Consider the following 19,375-nt stretch of genomic DNA (forward strand, 5'->3'; position numbering starts at 1 on the left):
CGGTTTAAAAACAAAGTTTGAACAAACCAATCAAGATTTAGTAAAAAATACCCATAGTTTTACAAAAAATGAGTAATTTACAGCCCATTTTCTCTTCCTACATTTTTTCTACCCAATAGTCTTTTAAAATGGATAGAAAAAGAACGAAGTTAGCGTTAAAATATTCTATACTTTAAAAACTTAAAAGAAAGTGCTGGCATTAGCTTCCTAACATATAAAATGGCATTTACTTCTATTGTTAACATACAATCAAATGCTTAAATAAAAATAATCTTAGGATAATAAGTTAAGATTAAGATACTCTTTAACTTACTTTGGACGTCCGTCTGCCAATAACGCAGTGGGGTAAATTTGATATCATCGCCTGCTATTGAAGATAGACGACTGATTTATTTGTGAATATTCCCTTTAAAAATCTGCAAAGAACGTTAAGTATAAATCAGTAATTACGCGAAAAGTGTCATTTGAGAACTTCCCTTTTACAGGAGTTACATGAACAAAATTTTAAATTAGTAAATACAATTGACCCGACCATGTTAATAATGGTATAAATCCTTGGGAGTGATACAGCACCCGATAAAAAAAATTATTTTGCCTCCAACTTTTCACCAATAGAAAATTTGACATAGAGGGTAAGACAATGACCGTTAAATTGATGTACATTAAACGATAAAACACAAAATTACCCTTTCTGTAGATTAAAATTAGTGGTTGAAACGCTTGGACACTCAACTAAATGAACCACCCAATCAAAATTAATCAAAAGTCCCCAAGGTTATTAATCCAAGGAATAAGAATAGTTATTTCTCGCATCGTATTATAAACGGCTTTCCGCGGATATAGAAAGTACAAATATGAGATTAAAACTAGTTTTTTAGCCCCGAGGTGCCGGAGGCACCGGCTAAAAAACTGGTTTTAATCTTATGATTGTACATTTCTATATTCGTAGAAAGCTGGATATAATACGATGCTAGACATAGTTTTTTCGTATGGATGAATACGAGAAAACGTTATTATAAAATAATAATTGGGGACTATTTTAATAAACAGCTCAATGTCCCGTTCAACCCTGATTGATGTGCAGCAAACATTTGTTGCCAGAGAATGATAGAAAAGTTGGAGGCAAAATGATTTTTCTTTAGATGCCATATCCCTGATGAAGGCGTTCACAGATATTATAATTTAACCACTGGATCACAGGGGGGGCTCATTACTTATCAGGAAGAATAAGAGAGACTAGCTGAGAATTCTTTGCTTCTGGAGTTTTTATGTAATCCTAAAAAGAAAAATTTTTGAATTTCGGTATTTTTTCGGTTTTTTTGAAAAAAAATGGGGTAAATATTAATATTTTCAAATGAAACCAAGACCGGTAGAAAGCTTATGGAAAGGACTATCAGGTCCTAAAAGGACGGTATCCTAGGACTTTTAGAAGTTTGCCGAAATTGACCGCAAAAAAGTTACCGAAAATTCCCCACCAGCGGGGGAATTTTCGGTAATTTTTTTCAACCTAAAAAAATCGATGAAAAACGGCCAAACGGCCAGTCGAACATAAATAATCATAATTAGTATAGGTTATAGGGATTATCCATAAAAAATTTCATAATGATCGGACTATTCCTTCTATGTTAAAAATGAATTTTTTTGAAAGACGCGAATTTTCAATTTTTTTTTCGAAAATTTTTTTTTTTTAAACTTAAAATTAATATAAGAAAAAAACGTATTTTATTACTTTTTAGGCCTGATCCTAAAAAAGCTCACATTGAACTATAGATTTAGACCAAAAAACATGAAAATTGATTAAAAATTGACCTCAATAATCGAATTTGAAGCAAAGGTGTCATCTTTGCAAAAAATCTTGACTACATTTTAACCTTAAAAAAATCGATGAAAAAAGGCCAAACGACCAAACAAGCGTAATAAATCATAATTAGTGTAGGTTATTGGGATTAACCACAAAAAAATTCATAAAGATCGGACTATTCCTCCTATGTCAAAAATATTTTTTTTCAAAGGACCAGAAATTTTGTGCACCAAGAGGCCTCAAAGAGCGTAGCCGATAGGAAGTTCATAAAACGCTTTGCTGCCGGACCTTATTATAGAGTAGCTGAGCTACTGAAAGTTGTTCTACTACCAACCTCAATTAGCTGCCAGGGCATTTCTGTAGTTATTATTGTGACAACAGGGTAACATACCATAAGGGGGGGGGGGTTTAATGCAACCATCTCGTAATCAATGTATAAATGGCACTTAAAATTCGAATTTTGATCTGAAATTTTGCATGAGTAATCCTTGGTAGGTCTATTTTCCCTAAATCAAAAAAAAAGTTGAAAAAGTAACGGCTAACGGCTCAGCCGTTTAGCCGTTTTTTGGCTATTTTTAGGGCAAATCTATCATAATTTACGTAGAAATCAACTTTTTGAAACATATTTTTGCTTTAAATCATGTGAAATGATATAAAAAATTTTTTTTTTAGATTTCTAGTACCAGCAACTTCCTGCTAGAACCATTTGAAAACGTTTTGGATCGGAAAAGAGCATTATGTGGAGAGAGGTTTCGTGATGGATTTCGCTTGAAAACGGATGAGCCGCCAGCCGTTAGCCGCTACTTTTCCAACTTTTTGTTCGATTTAGGGAAAATAGACCTACCAAGGATTACTCATGCAAAATTTCAGATCAAAATTCGAATTCTAAGTGCCATTTATACAATGATTACGAGATGGTTGCATTAAAAAACCCCCCCTTATAGAGAAGCTGCGCTACTAACAATGGTAAACCTACTAACCTCAATTAGCTGCCATGACATTTCTGTCGTTAAGATCTCCATGTTGACAGCATTATTGTGACAACAGGATAATAGGGTTGGAAACAGGACATTCTAACATGAGATACATATTATTTATTTTTTATTTTTACATAAAATTAACAGGATGTCTTATCGTCTTTTTGTGTCTCTAGCTTAACCACTATGGTTCCCCTTTACAGTAAAGGTCTTCTTATAGGCCTAGGAGCGAAGCCGCTGGTATCCTTATAAGTTTACCAAATTGTACCAAGATGTAAGTGTATGTAGAATAAGATTTCGCTAACCACTGAAAATAAATGGTTCTCCTTTAAAGTAAAGCTTCTCATGAATCCAGAGAAGGTTTATAACTATTTTGGGAGAGGGTAAATCGTATCGTATTATAGACAACTTCCGCAGATATTATAATTATAGTTAAATGATTTTTCAGAATGGTTTAGAACCGGTTATAATCAAGCGGATGATAATCTGTTTCGAAGCCATACTGGAAAAATAAATAAATGATTAATGTTCCTTGAGCTCCGTCTGGCTGAAGTACTGGAAGGGTAGGTTAGCCAGCTGCTGTAGGACGGATGGTTGGCTGCCCTCCTGCACAATGGTCTGGTTGTCCGCATGGTTGGCGGTGAAGTATCCAACCAACACAATCACCTTAATTATTAAAAATTGTTTAAGAACATTGTATTTTTAACAAATATTCAGGTATATTAAAGGAAAATAATGGTCGATAAACTGACATACTTACCCAATGATTATAACCTAAATTATCCCTTCTACAGATTAAAATTTTCAGTTGAAAAGTTTGGACACTAAGATTGGAACCAACCAATCAAAATTAAATAAAGTACCCATAGTTTTTAAGCTGTTTGTCACTTATGGCTTGTATGCAGGGTTTCGGATCCGCATTGATTGTATGCGGATCCGGATCCTCAAAATTTGGTCAGTGCGGATCCGGATCCGGATCCTACCGGATCCGGTTCCGGATCCTTGACAATAAAAATAAAATCATTAAATTTTTCAAAAAATTTTATTCTTTAATTCGAAGTCAAAAATACTTTTAATTTTCAAGTCTGAACCTAAACCTTAAAGATTGGCTCTCATCAAGAGAATGTCTGAGATTTTATTTAAATTTAGGTAGATTTTTCCATTTTTCCCGCATTTTTTTGAGTCCAAGGATCCGGGTCCGGATCCTTGGACTCAAAAATATGCGGATCCTTGCGAACCCTGCTGTATGCTATTGAAGATTGACAGCTCAAATTTTTATGAAGATACTTTTGATTTTCTAATCTATTTTAACGTTCAAAAGATTTTTCATCTTAATTATATATATGTGCTTAACTACATATTAATGTTGTCATCCTTGTTATTATTTCAGATCTTACCTGATTTAGTAAAGCAGATAGCTCACAATATGCCTAAACTCGAACCTGATACCCTATTTTTTTAGTTATCTGTTTTGCTACTTACAGATGTTATCATCCTTGTTATTATTTCAGATCTTACCTGGTTTAGTAAGGATGTATGATTATGACAGTGTTAATACCATAGCAGATAGCTCACAATAGGCCTTAACTCGAGGCTGATACCCTATTTTTTATACATGTGCTTCACTACATATGGATGTTGTCATCCTTGTTGCTATTGTAGATCTTACCTGATTTAGTAAAGGTGTATGATTATGACAGTGTGAATACCATAGCAGATAGCTGACTATGTGCCGGAACTCGAGGCTGATACCCTCGGAGGCCAGGACACCCTGCACCATGATCAGGTTCTGGGACACCAATCTTTCCAGCAGTGTACACGTTTCTAGGTGAAAACATGAAATGTTATTGCCGTCCATATCATTATGTCAATTTGATGCATGATTTTCGCTTTTTAAAAAACAAAACAAATAAATTCTATTTACTTGCCTTTTAGAGAATAGATTCCTAAAACTATAATGTTGTATGTTAAGCATCTCTATAACCAATGCTATCGGCTGAATATCTAGAGGCCTCTAGTTTATTTGTTTGACTTTACTGTTAGTGAAGTTTCGCTTTTATTGAGGATGTTTTCATCCTTGTTACTGACAAATCTATCATGTAAACTTTAATAATATTATGCTACCTGAAGCCACAGCAAGTGTGTGAGTTGGAAGGGGAGGGGACTCAGCATCCCTGGCCGTATCTCTTCCCTGGTGCAACAGCATGCCATACAGCAGGGATACCGTCCCTGCCAGCTCTGTCCACTGCAGGGTCGTCAACAGCAGGGTGTGCGCTTCTCCGTTAATATGTACACCACCTACATAAGTATATTGTTATATCAAGGAGGTCGAGATCCATCAAAGTAGCCAATAAAAAGTAAGAAATAGTCAGCAAATAATAAGAAGTATGCAATTGCTGTAAAATAGCCAATAGGAAATTGTTATCAATTAATCACTAGAAAGTAAGAAATAATCAGAAACCAACAGGAAGTATGCAATTTCTCTAAAATAACCAATAGAATTTATGCAATTTCTATGAAGTAACCAATAGAAAGATAGTAATAACTTTCAATTGGCCAATAGATAGCCAAGTACAGACTTGTTTACAATAGAAAGAATCGCAATTCAACCAATAGAAAGCAAGAAGCTTCTAAAAATTGACCAATAGGAAGTAAGTAACTAACCTGTCAATGAGGAGAGGAACTGTAAGGCAACCAATAGGAAGTTAGCAAATAATATAAATCAACCAATAGGAAGAAAGTAACTAACCTGTCAACGAGGAGAGGAACTGTGAAGCAACCAATAGGAAGTCAGCAACTGCTTTGAGCTAACCAATAGAAAGTCAGCAATTATTGTATACTAACCAATAGGAAGTCAGAAACTAACCTGTCAATGAGGAGAGGAACTGTAAGGCAACCAACAGGAAGTCAGCAACTTCTGGAGACGAATCAATTGGATTTCTGACCAATTGGAAGTATCCAGAAAGCGTGTCCACAGTTTCAATGCTCACAATATAGGATAACAGGTCCTGCAAAAGATTTTAATATGATTTTCTCGGCTGCTATTCGAGATAGATTGCTGATTTTCGTTGTAAAGTCAGCATTAAGTCAGTCCGTCTGTCGGTCATGCTACAAAAGACATTTATATATTGATGTGTTAAGGTTTCCAACTTTCTAAGTAATCCTCCCTTTCTTTTTTATGACTTCTAAATTTTGGCTCTATAATTTACTTTTTTGTCAATTCATGATATTTTGAGCTTAGCTACTTATGAATGTTGTCATCTTTATTTAAAAACAAATACAAATATGAACCTGAAGTCTGGTTTTAGAACCAGCACTGACTGTAGATTTTGAAAGCTGAAAAATGAAGGCCGACAAAAACTGCATCAAAGACTTGGCTATGGGATCCGTCTCTGGACCTGAAAAAAAGCCAGGTTATCTTATTTGATGAATTAAAAACTTTGAGTAGTTTTTATTAAATCTTGCATTCGTTGAATATAATTTGCAGAGTATAAACTTTATAATCAACATTTGTGATCTACAGAGGAGTTAACAATGTTTAACATCATTAGAATTTACATAAATTTATCGTCCTTTGTCTTATATCTGAAGACCTGAAGGTTCTGTCATATTTTAAACTGTATTATTTATAGTTTAACTTGGGAAAGGATATGGTTTTTCTACGGGTAAAATAATTATCCAAAAGTCTCACTCAAAGTCGTAGAACAATGTATAGTTATACCTGGATTTATATCGAACTCTGGTGCCATCTGTGTATCCGGCATCAGCCTGGTCAGCTGGCTGCGTAGCAGCTCTATAAACTTTATCACTCGGTTAGACAGCAGTAGGAACTCACAGTTACCCTGGTAAGGTGGTAGGTAAGGATACTTAAATTAATTTCCAGACAGGAAGGGAGGGAATATTGGACTTCAAATTTTTCTGACTTCTTTTATAAAGATGTTAAATGACCAAACTTCTAATATTAATCTACCAAAGTCGGAATTTTGTTTATTATCATTGAAGGTGTACATCAATTTATCGTCCAGTGTCTCATCATCCTTGCCCCTAATGCATAATATATATTTATTGCATCGTATTATAGACAGCCATCCGCGAATATAATAGCTTAGATCCAGTTCTAATCCAGCGGATATTAAACAGTTTCAAAGCCATACTGGAAATATATTTAAGTAAACATTCCTGGTGATTGTTAATTGACTTCAGCATAACTTTTCCACAGGACACAATTGCCTTGATAGGTATGGGGCACATATTACCCCCCTTAAACTCCAACACTTTATCATAAATCTTGCAGAACACGTCGTAGCCGCCCAGGTTGAAGAACACGTCCTGATCCTTGGCAAAGTTCTTGTCAAATGACCTGGAAATTTCTCCCAGGGCCCGCTCCAGCTGGCTCACAGCCTGGTTAGACCAGGCTCCCTTGCCCTGCACATCAAGTATTCTTATTTTTCTGCCAATTACACCATTAATTGAGTACAAGTGTAGCAATAAAAAAGCTAAAAATAAATTAAGACTGAAAAGAGCAATTTAATTGTAGAACCATAAAAAATACACACTTTGCCTATATTTTACAAATGTTATTTTAAAATAATAATTAAGCAAGAAATTTTTGAAACACTTCAAATAGTTTGCCAACTCCATCTCTCTTGGAAAACAGAGCCCCTAGATGCTAGGGGCGAAATCACTATTCTTATCTAAAATACTTTTATTAATTGGTACATTTCTTATAAACAAAAAATGTTACATAAAGCTAACATAAAAATTGTCAAGAATACATTCCTGGTTGTTCAAGAGTTTATCAATATCCCTGATACTCTTGCCAATCTTGGCTCTATGGGGGGAGTCCAGATGTCTGTTGGGGGCTGACAGGGATTGGGTGTACTCCTCCCCCTTCACCTCCAGCTTTACCTTCAGCTTCTTGGCCCGGCGCTTCACATGCTTTACACGCTCTTTAGCCTTTGTAGTAGTGGTTGTGTGTCTTCATTACAGTATAAAATCAAGGATTGGGGACTTCAAATCAAACTGGTACCAAAAGTTTTATAAAAACGTAAAATTTTAGGTACTTTTGTTGAAATTTGAATGTCTGTTTCGAAACTAGAAGTGTCCAATCTTTTCAACCAATAATTTTAATCTGCACAAGGGGTAATTTTATCATTCATCATTGGAGATTTACATCAATATATTTCCAATTGTCTTATCCCTTAATATCTAATGATTTAGGTATGTTTTTTTTTGTGCCAAATTAACATTTTTTTGGGCGAATAGGAAATTTCTGCTATAATGAAGACAAACACACCTTAATGGTTATAGGATCAGTTTCTCCCTCTGGAGCATCAATAATCTGCTTGATGTTATAATCCGTAATCTCCTCCCCTGACATCTTCTTGCCCTCGCTGTTCTTCTCCAACTCCTCAATGTGTTTTTTCCCGCGCAAATGTGACTGCAGGTGGACCTCGCTGCGGATAAGCACGTTGCAGATTTGACATTTTTTCTTATTCTCGTAAGGCTTGATGATGGGCACGCCTTTATCAGCAATGGATATATTACTACGTGGATGTTATGCCCAGAGAGAGAGAGGGGACAATGGGCTCTTTATTACCCTTGTCCCAAAAGGTTTATAATAACGTTTTCTTTTTCGTTAGCTCAACAACTTTGGGGACTTTTGGTTGTTTTTATCATTTAGTTAAGTGTTCGTTCAAACGTTATAACTATTAATTTTAATCTACTGAAGGGTAGTTTTGTCTGCCATGATTGGGGATGTACATTAATTTATCGGCAATTGTCTTATCCCTGTGTTTCAACAGATTTTCATGTTCCCTAACAAAATGAAAAATAATGATAACCCATATAACCATCTTTACCCCATTCCCTCCCCTCCAACTGGATGTACTAACTGACCAATAAATAAGTTAATTGTTAGCAACCTAAGTCCTAAATTGACGACAATTTTTCCCATGTCATAATATCCACGTATATTTTATATCCATTCCTTCGTCGTTGCTGCACTTTTGAACAGACAGCTCGAATGCTTTCTGACGGATGTCCTCCAGGTATTCAGCATGTCTTTTAGCAGCGTCCTCCTGTTTCTGTTGGATTTTTTCTTTTAATTCTTCTTTCATGTCTGTTTCTGCAGCCCTCACAGTGCTAAAAAATTAAGTTTAAAACAAAACTTTTATATCATAGCGATGGACTACTGATTTTTTGTAAATAAAGATTCTTGTGGGGCTTTCCAAGAGTTTTAGTTTTTTAGTTTTAGTACTTTTTTATTGACAGGTGTTAAGGGTAAGGCAAGAGAAGAATATTATGATTAATTCCTTAGAGGCCTTTCTTTATGTACATAATTTGATATACTTGTTTATACAGATCAAGGTTTATAGGATTCGGAATCGTATTAACCCTTAACGGTCGGGGGGGGGGGGGAGGAGGGGGGTGCGTTGAACGCCCCCCCGTCCGGTTTTTTCTATCTCATTTTCTGTGTGTGAAAGATATAGAGCCCAAACTGCGTGACTTTTTAAGTTTGGGTATGACACATAACTGAGAGTTGGAATTTTTTTAATATCTCCATCCTGGCGGGCACAGGATGCCAGCAAACCTGGCAGGGTCATCCAGGTAAAGAGCAAAAATATTTTTTGGACTTAAACAAAGTATTTTATCTTGCCAAAATACTAAAATATCCTCTAGTAGTACATCCTTATATGAAATACAGGTGTTCAAGTCAATTTCAGGTTCCAGGTATGATCCTGCTGGTCCTGATCCTCCAGGTCTCCAGAAATCTTTAAAAGGCTCCTGTGGCCTCAATTTTTGACTTAGAGACTTCAAATTTTAAACCTAAGCTTTTCTTACATGTCTACATAACGTATTAAAATTTCATAAAGATCCACCGCCGTTTTCCCGCCGACCGCCGACTGCGGCGGCTGGTAGCTGCCAAGTACAGCTGCGGCCGCTGAAATTTATATTTTGACATTTCAAATATAAAATTTACATAAAGATAAACATTTTCTGCAAAAAAATTGTTCTTCTAGCTTCAAAAATAAGAAAATTACAGCCGTTTGAAATTTTTAAGTAAAAAAGGACCTAAAAACAAAGGTTGTTAAATAAAAGGGTGAAGGAAGAGAAAATTGACTTTGACTTACTTAAGGTCGGAAATTCACCATAACACAGGGGACTTGTACAAAAAAAATTAGCCCTCTAGCTCTAATAGGAACTGAGATAATATGGGGGGGCGTTAAACGCCCCCCCCCCCCCCCGACTGATTAAGGTGCGGCAAGGGGCCCGACTGTTAAGGGTTAAAGACAGTTCCTCGAATAGTGAAAATCCTAAATTATAATATTAATTTCAGTTTCGTGGAAAGCTCTTTAAAATACAATATAATACGTAATTTTTTAGTATGGCTAAGAACCAGTTTTAATCCAGCGGAATTAAATCGGATTTGCAGCCATACCTTCTAAAAATATAATTAAAGACCTACCTTAGCTTTTCCAGGCGTTCTTTATCCTTTTGTCTGGCGGACACCTTCCTCTTTTCCCTGGCCGCGGCCTGGCTACCCTGGATCCGCTCCTCCCTCTCCTTCCGCCGAGAGATCATCGCCTCCAGGTTTCTCTGAAAATTAGTTCTATTTAATTTTTATGTTATAGCATGCAAGATTTGTTTACATGTAGGTAAACTTGTGCCTTTTTAAAATCCACGAAAAAAAATAACAGTTCATTTATGTAGGTATAAACATACAAACCCATAGAACGTCTAGAAATAATTTTCTGAAACATAAAAGCTAAAAGAGTTGAATATCCGATGAAAAATTGTCAAGATACGCAAAATTGTATGAAGACAGACAAAAATACATTCTCATACTTTGGCAGATAAACATCCAATTACCAGATAGAGCGTCGACAGGAAATACTTTTAGCAGAAAAAATTGAATATCGGCTAAGATATGGAAAATTTTAAAAAGTGGGACTGACGAATATAAACTATTTGGAGATCTTTATTTTGAAGGTCCAGGGGCCAAACAATATATATAGGAATGAATTATTTTTTAATTGTTGGAAATGATAAGAGCATATGCTCTTCCTTTTTTGGGATAAATTTTCTTTATTTTCTAGTTATGTTTTTGTTTTCTAAAAAAATCTGTTCCTTGACGTTAAAGGTTTGAAATCTAGCAAAATATTATTATTACCTGTCTGGCTTCTTCAATCTCCCTCCTCCTTTCCTCTGCCCTCGCCTCTCTCTCCTCCCTTTGCTCCGCCTTCTTGGCCTTCTCCTCGGCTAGAACAGCCAGCCGTTCCTCACACTTCTCATCAGCATTGCTCACCTGATTATTTGTTTTTTTGTTTAGATAATTAGAATTTTTAAACCTATTTAAATAATACTAGATAGCCCCAACATAAATGTAGATCTTTTAGGAAACAGCGAGCGAGGCCAAAAATATTTCATATAAAGAAGATTACCTAATTGAAAATGTCTAAAATGGAGTTACTGAATCACCGATGGACAAATGCTAATAATTTTGTTTATACAGTGTGTTTTTCTTATGAGAACTTTTTTGAAAGCAATTTTACCCCACTTATAGTTATCAGAATTTAATGATTAATGGCTTATTTTCTTTGTTTTTTAAGGCAATTAATAGAACAACAAAAAAATATTTCCGTTTTTATTTTAAAAGTACAGTAAAATCTAAATTTCAAAACTTAGGTGTCAACATATAAAAATGGTTTTAGCGCATTTTTCTTAAAAAAATTGATTTTCTGTAGTCGACTTTGGGGGGCCATTACTCCCTCCCTGGTTGAGATATGACCTTTAAACTTTGATATGTTCTAGTACATGTCCCTAATAGTATCTGTATACATTTTTAGCTCTATATCTCAACTTTGAAGTGTTTAGCAGCCATTCTTGCAAAAGGTTGATTATTTGAGCATAAGAAAAATGCGCTAAAACCATTTTTAGATGTTGACACCTAAGTTTTGAATTTTAGATTTTACTGTACTTTTAAAATAAAAACGGAAATATTTTTTTGTTGTTCTATTAATTGCCTTAAAAAACGAAGAAAATAAGCCATTAATCATTAAATTCTGATAACTATAAGTGGGGTAAAATTGCTTTCAAAAAAGTTCTCATAAAAAAACACACTGTATTACTCATTGCATTAGATCAAAGACTTTGAAAGGAGAAAGGGATCTTAAGGGATAGACAATAAATTGATGCACAATGCACGCAAAAAATTATGACCAACAAAATTACATTTTCTCTAGATTAAAGTTATTGATGGGAAACTGCCATTTAATCAAACCATTCAAGATTCAAAATAAGTCTACAGTGTTTTTAAGCCAACGAATAAAAGAACGTTTTTTTGGCGTTCTGAGCTATGAGTTCATTTTTAACATAATTTCTTAAATGGAAGTAAAGACGTACAAACAATGATTATAGATTAGCTGTGCTACTATACCTTGGTTCTCATGTCAATCCTGGCGTTTTGAGCTTGAAGTTCGTATATAAATATAATTTATTTAATGGACGTACTGACATACGAACACTAATTCTAGAGTAGCTGTGCTACGTTACCTGGGTTATCATGTCAAGCCTGGCGTTTTGAGCTTGAAGTTCGTTAGTAAATTTAATTTTTTGATGGAAGTATGGACGGATATATACTTCTAGAGTATCAATGCTACTATACCTGGGTTATCATATCAATCCTGGCGTTTTGAGCTTGAAGTTCGTTTATAAATGCAATCTCTTTCAATTTCTCTTCTTCCTCGTGTGCTTTCCTACGAAATTTTTTTATGGTAAAAATTATTTTAACTTTCGTAGCTTACATATCTATCCCTGTTCGTTCAGTGTTCGTAGACACGTAGCCACAAAAAAAACAATAATTTATCTTTTTCTTATTCGTGGATACAGCGCTTTCCCTTAATTTTAAATGGATTTAAGTTAGGGTTTTGGGGGTGGCCTTTTCTCTTTATCTCTAAACCTGTAACTCTTTATCCAGCACCCAATAAAACCTAACCTAAACCAACCTGATATAAGGTAAAAAATAAGAGGAAGTAGGGAGTGATTGACAAGATACTTTTTGGAAAATCACAACTATTTAATTTAATTATTAGGTACCTGCGAATTCCTTCAATATGCTGGATTCTTTTCTCTTCAGCTTTCCTCAGCTTGTGTTCAATCATTGTTTTACGTTCATCAACAAGTTTATCTCGTTGTTCTAGCACCTCGTTGATTTTCTAAATATATCATTATCAGTCCTTGCTATAATTTGTATTAAGTCAGGGATAAGACAATGAATTTTAAGGATTTTAATGGACACTGGTCGATAAATTGATATACATACCTAGTGATAAAAGACAAATTTCAACATCTGTAGATTAAAATTAGTGGGTGAAACGTTTTAACACTCAACTTAATGAACAAACGAATCAAAATTCAATTGAAGTGCCAAAAGTTGTAAAGCCAACGAATTGGAAAACGTTATTATAAAACTATGGGGACTAATGTAATTAACAGCCTAATGTCCCCTCCCTCCCTGAGTAGCTCTACTTAATCTATAATACAAAGTAGAACGATGTCTGTCTGTCTGTTTGTCTGTCTGTTTGTAGCGAAAGATCTCGCTAACCGCTGAACCGATCGGGTTCTCCTTTACAGGGTAGCTTCTCATAGGTCCCGAGAAGGTTTATAACTATTTTCTTGGGGGGTGGGACACCCCTAACCCCCCCCATCCCCAAAATCAAAAATGCCCCCCCCCCAAAAAAAAAAAAAATTTTCTTTTGATTTTCTTTAAAATCTAAAACACGAAAATTAGTTTGATCAAACCTCATGGGGCAAAGCCCCTAGAGGTTAGGGGCGAAGTTGCTAGTATTTTATACAAAGAATATTACCAACCTGGTTAAGCTGAGCTAACTTAATGGCCTTCTCTTCGGAAAACATTTGTCTTCGTAGCCGAGCCTTATCTTGCTTTTCCTACAATTAAAACTTGCATGTTTTTTTATTCCTAGTTAGTATAACATGACAATAAATTAACCAATTATATGTTTTAAAATTCATAAAATTAACCCATCTAATGTCTTGAAGGCAATTCTAGGTAAACTTTCCAAACATTATAGGAAGGCGCTATCAAAGTTTAACATTTCTCTTTAAACTGTCACAAGAACTACAGTAAGACCCACGAAAAAGTATTTTTTTTCGGATGTACAGCCCATATTTCTTGTTTTTCTTTGTATATTATTCTTCAGTTTTTCTCAAGAACTTTTTAAAAACTTTGGCCTTAAAATCTCCTTTGATATATTCTTAAAATTATTTTTTTTTCTTTTTCTTGTGTAAAATTGTATAGAGAACAAGAATATATGCCACTTTTGATGATACATCAAGAAATAAAGGCTGTACACAATAAAAAATACCTTTTCGTGGGTCTTACTGTATAAAATATTCTACATTTTTATATTCTTATAGTAAGTTAACAGCAAGATCTCTATAACTGCTATAACAAAAGGTTTACAATTTTACTTATATAATACACATTACAAAGAGGAAAATTTACCCCCATAATCCATAATGGGGCGAAGCAGCTAGTTAACTAACTTTGTACCTGATAATGTTTAAAAGTCTCATGTGGCTCCTTCTTCCTGGCAGGACTGGACAGTTTCTCATGCAGGTGGATGGCTCTTCCAGGTAGTCTCGCCTCAACAGCCTAACCAAAGCTCCCGCCATTTTTACAAAATTCAAAGTTTCAATAATTTCAAGGAAACATCTTTAGAACAATATTAAAATTGATTTCAATTGTATTTATAAAAATTTCGCTTTTGTACAATAAACATATTTTGAAATCAAATATTTATATGCTAAAGCTCTAGGTATTCTTAATTTAAAAAAAATTACCAATCAAAAGTTTTACAAAAATATATTCATAGAAATACTTCAAATAAAGTTCGAACTAGTCCTTTTTCAAGTCTTGATTGATTTAAGAGACGGCGTTCTATATATTTGATATATTCAGTACGGTGTAGCCCCGCAGGGTCATACAAAGAGAAAAAAGGAGAGACTTCCGTGCTCGCTAGGCATTCTGAAGGAAAGTACCAACTTTAATTTATTTATAATATTTAAATATTATTAGCAATATGCTAATAATTGTAGTAAACTCTTGTTGTATTGTAAAAATGGAGTAAATCCTGCCTCAGCAGCTGAGAGTTGTTCTTCTAGTTCCATCTGCTCAGCCCATGATAATCCTAATGCAAAAGTTATTGCTAACAAGGATGATAACATTCATATAACGAAAGCACACAAAATCATGGATTATCAAACGAACAACGCGACTTTAAAAGCATATGTTAATGGTCCAAAAAAATACATGAAGAAAAATAAAGATGACATAAGAAATTAATAGAATATAGAATAATGATAGAAAATCACGAAACCTTTATAAAAATACTTTAATTTTCTTTTGAGGGACCGAAGGACAAAGTAAGTTGTACAAAAAAAATAACATTCCCCATAACGTTAAGAACTTAAGAATAGGCAAGTGAATTAGGTATAGAATATCTTAGCTACAAACAGAGTGAAACGTATTCAGTTAATCAATAAAATCAAATAGGTAGGTACATAATCTGTTTTTTAAAAATTTACCTTCTAAAATGCTTTCAGCCACTTCTGATCTTGTGCTTGTACTTTTAGTTTCTTCTATTTCACTAGCACAAGAATCCTCTGTACCAATAGTATCTGTCTCTACATCTAAATTATTAATTCCATATTCTAAAGTAATTGGATGTCTATCTGTCTATCTGTATTCTTAGTTTCCTCTATTTCTCTAGCACAAGAATCTTCTGTACCAATAGTATCTGTCTCTACATCTAAATTATTGATATTTATATAAACTTGGGACACCCCAAGGTTCAATACTTGGACCACTACTCTTTAATTGAATGTCTGTCTGTCTTTATTCTTAGTTTCCTCTTTTTCAATAGCACAAGAATCTTCTGTACCTAAAGTATCTGTCTCTACATCTAAATTATTAATTCCATATAAACTTGGGGTACAACTGTTTCACTTTCTATTTCAAAGTCTAAAACTCCTACCTGTATCTGTAAGTTCTGACTGTTCCGTCTCCCTGAGTTCTCGCTGTAGTTGAGCAGCATCTGACTCAGCCTTGGCTATAGCCTCGTCACGTTGTCTTATCTCCTCATTATCTGTATCTACGTCAGTTTCCTGGATAAAGTTAATTGTTTGCTTGAAGGGAATGTACACCAAAATAATCATATTTTCTAAGTATTAGAATTAAGGGAAAGAGAACTAAAATATTAAAATTTCATAAATGACAAGTTTGAGGGAATGAGAACGAAAGTATTTTTTTCTTCACAATTGTAGGAACAAGGGAATAAGAGCTAAAATAATCATATTTAGAATAAAGGGAATGAGGTACTGAAGTATAATAATTTCACAATTATCATACAAAGAAAAAATCTGAATTCTTAAGTAGAATATCTATAAATGAATCATTCATGGTGACAAAAAATGTCTTGTCTTCTAGTTGTTGTAATTCATCCATATGCATATGAATAGTATGAATATTATTTATTTTACCTGACCCAAATCAATGCCACTTTTAAGGTCATCAATAGCTTCAATTTTCTCCTCTTCTTCATGTTCATCATCAATGGTATCAGCATGACCAGCTTTAGTGTTGTCACTAGCTTTCCTGTGTAATTCAATCCATTTTATTGATACAAAAGTATTTAAGTGTCATTTTACTTTACATCAGCAATCAAAAAACATTGAAATAATTCTTTTATTTTATTGTAAAAACATGATTTTTACAAAACAAATTGGATGATTTTTTACAAAAAGTTTTGGGAGATTTTTGTAACATAATAAATTTTTCATAAAAAATCTTTGTGCATTCCTTAATTTAGTTGTTTTTTATTAAGTATTTTTATGAATGAAGGGTGGGGGGGGGGGGGGGGGGAAGTTTTGACACATTTGCGTAAACCTGGCACCCTGGCTTTATCTTTGGACTGAGAGGGTAGGTTATTAAGGATAAAATCATTCTTATATTGAATTTCACGAAGTTTTAAGATTTTTTGGATAAGCCTCCAGGTTCCGGAGCTCCAGGCCTACAGGTGGTCTCTGGACAGGTAAAATATCAAAATTTCTTATTTGGACAGTTAGAGGTAAGTTTATAAAAACAACATAACCTTTTTTTAATATATTATTTACATATTTGAAGAAAAATTACAATCGGCCTCCAGGTTCAGGTGCTGGAGGCCTCCATGTGGCCTCTGGACAGGTAAAAAATCAAAATTTCTTATTTGGACAGTTAGAGGTAAGTTTATAAAACAACATAACCTTCTTTTAATATATTATTTACATATTTGAAGAAAAAATTACAATCGGCCTCCAGGTTCAGGTGCTGGAGGCCTCCAGGTGGCCTCTGGACAGGTAAAAAATAAAAATTTCTTATTTATACAGTTAGAGGTAAGTTTATAAAACAACATAACCTTCTTTTAATATATCATTTAAATATTTGAAGAAAAAATTACAATTGGCCTCCAGGTTCAGGTGCTGGAGGCCTCCAGGTGGCCTCTGGACAGGTAAAAAATCTAAATTTACTTATTTGAACAGTTAGAGGTAAGTTTATAAAACAACATAACCTTCTTTTAATATATCATTTAAATATTTGAAGAAAAAATTACAATTGGCCTCCAGGTTCAGGTGCTGGAGGCCTCCAGGTGGCCTCTGGACAGGTAAAAAATCAAAATTTCTTATTTATACAGTTAGAGGTAAGTTTATAAAACAACATAACCTTCTTTTAATATATCATTTAAATATTTGAAGAAAAAATTACAATTGGCCTCCAGGTTCAGGTGCTGGAGGCCTCCAGGTGGCCTCTGGACAGGTAAAAAATCTAAATTTACTTATTTGGACAGTTAGAGGTAAGTTTATAAAACAACATAACCTTCTTTTAATATATTATTTAAATATTTCAAGAAAAAATTACAATTAGCCTCCAGGTTCAGGTGCTGGAGGCCTCCAGGTGGCCTCTGGACAGGTAAAAAATCAAAATTTCTTATTTGAACAGTTAGAGGTCAACTTATAAAACAACATAACCTTCTTTTAATATATTATTTATTATATTATTATTGATTCCCAACGATCCCTAGTATAAAATATGGAAGGTAATTTGAATTTTTGATATCAATGAGGTACCTAGGTAAGTAATATAATAAAAAAATATGTTTATTTTCAATTATGGAGGTAAATATTTTTAAGGTTATACCTGAAATACATAAATAACATTTGAAAATATGCTTACTTTGTTTTACAAGTTTACCTCTAACTGTTCAAACAAGAAATTTTGATTTTTTACCTGTCCAGAGGCCACCTTGAGGCCTGCACCACCTGAACCAGGAGGCCAATAGTAATTTTGTCTTCAAATATTTAAGTAACGTATTAAAAGAAGGTTATTTTGTTTCATAAACTTACTTCTAACTGTTCAAATAAGAAATTTTGATTTTTTACCTGTCCAGAGGCCACTTGGAGGCCTGCAGCAGCTGAACCTGGAGGCCAATTGTAAATTTTCTCCAAATATGTAAGTAATATATTAAAAAAAGGTTATGTTGTTTTATAAACTTACTTCTAACTGTTCAAATAAGAAATTTTGATTTTTTACCTGTCCAGAGGCCACCTGGAGGCCTGCAGCAGCTGAACCTGGAGGCCGATTGTAATTTTTTCTCCAAAAATGTAAGTAATATATTAAAAAAAGGTTATTTTGTTTTATAAACTTACCTCTAACTGTTCAAATAAGAAATTTTGATTTTTTACCTGTCCAGAGGCCACCTGGAGGCCTCCAGCACCTGAACCTAGAGGACGTTCCTAATTTTTTCTTCAAATATGTAAATAATTTAGTAAAAGAAGCTTATGTTGTTTTATAAACTTACCTCTAACTGTATAAATAAGAAATTTTGATTTTTTACCTGTCCAGAGGCCACCTGGAGGCCTCCAGCACCTGAACCTGGAGGCCGATTGTAATTTTTTCTTCAAATATGTAAATAATATATTAAAAGAAGGTAATGTTGTTTTATAAACTTACCTCTAACTGTCCAAATAAGAAATTTTGATTTTTTACCTGTCCAGAGGCCACCTGGAGGCCTCCAGCACCTGAACCTAGAGGCCGATTGTAATTTTTTTCTTCAAATATGTAAATAATATATTAAAAGAAGGTTATGTTGTTTTATAAACTTACCTCTAACTGTCCAAATAAGAAATTTTTTTATTTTTTTACCTGTCCAGAGACCACCTGGAGGCCTGGAGCTCCGGAACCTGGAGGCCTATCCAAAAAATCTTAAAACTTCGTGAAATTCATCATATAAGAATGATTTTATCCCTAATAACCTACCCTCTCAGTCCAAAGATAAAGCCAGGGTGCCAGGTTTAAGCAAATGTGTCAAAACTCCCCCCCCCCCCTTATTTTATTTTACTAGCAGCTACGCCCATAGCATTTAGGGAAGGACGGATATGTCAGGAAAATATCCTAAAACCACCCAAAGACATATGATATATAACCTAGAAAATAATTATGAAAATAATTACCAATTTGGACCAGACATTTCCGAGATCT

At 34.2% G+C, this 19,375-nt stretch overlaps 1 protein-coding gene across 1 annotated transcript; it reads right to left on the reverse strand.

Moving 5' to 3' along the window:
• Positions 1 to 1,206: 1,206 nt before the first annotated feature.
• Positions 1,207 to 19,364, reverse strand: LOC145323150 (S phase cyclin A-associated protein in the endoplasmic reticulum-like). Its single transcript, XM_080165542.1, has 23 exons — positions 19,348 to 19,364; positions 16,342 to 16,456; positions 15,837 to 15,966; positions 15,388 to 15,492; positions 14,938 to 14,990; positions 14,354 to 14,455; positions 13,651 to 13,728; positions 12,877 to 12,995; positions 12,446 to 12,536; positions 10,952 to 11,086; positions 10,247 to 10,377; positions 8,767 to 8,922; positions 8,075 to 8,300; positions 7,557 to 7,734; positions 6,957 to 7,202; positions 6,500 to 6,619; positions 6,070 to 6,176; positions 5,645 to 5,786; positions 4,903 to 5,076; positions 4,448 to 4,602; positions 3,310 to 3,444; positions 2,782 to 2,874; positions 1,207 to 1,276 (listed from the first exon to the last, which is right to left on the reverse strand). Exons 1-23 carry the CDS (start codon positions 19,362 to 19,364, stop codon positions 1,211 to 1,213), a joined length of 2,874 nt encoding a protein of 957 aa, XP_080021668.1. The 3' UTR covers positions 1,207 to 1,210.
• Positions 19,365 to 19,375: the final 11 nt, after the last annotated feature.

Source organism: Acartia tonsa, chromosome 6 (assembly GCF_053477335.1).
Source record: "Acartia tonsa isolate MP-2025a chromosome 6, ASM5347733v1, whole genome shotgun sequence".
Lineage (NCBI taxonomy): Eukaryota > Metazoa > Arthropoda > Copepoda > Calanoida > Acartiidae > Acartia > Acartia tonsa.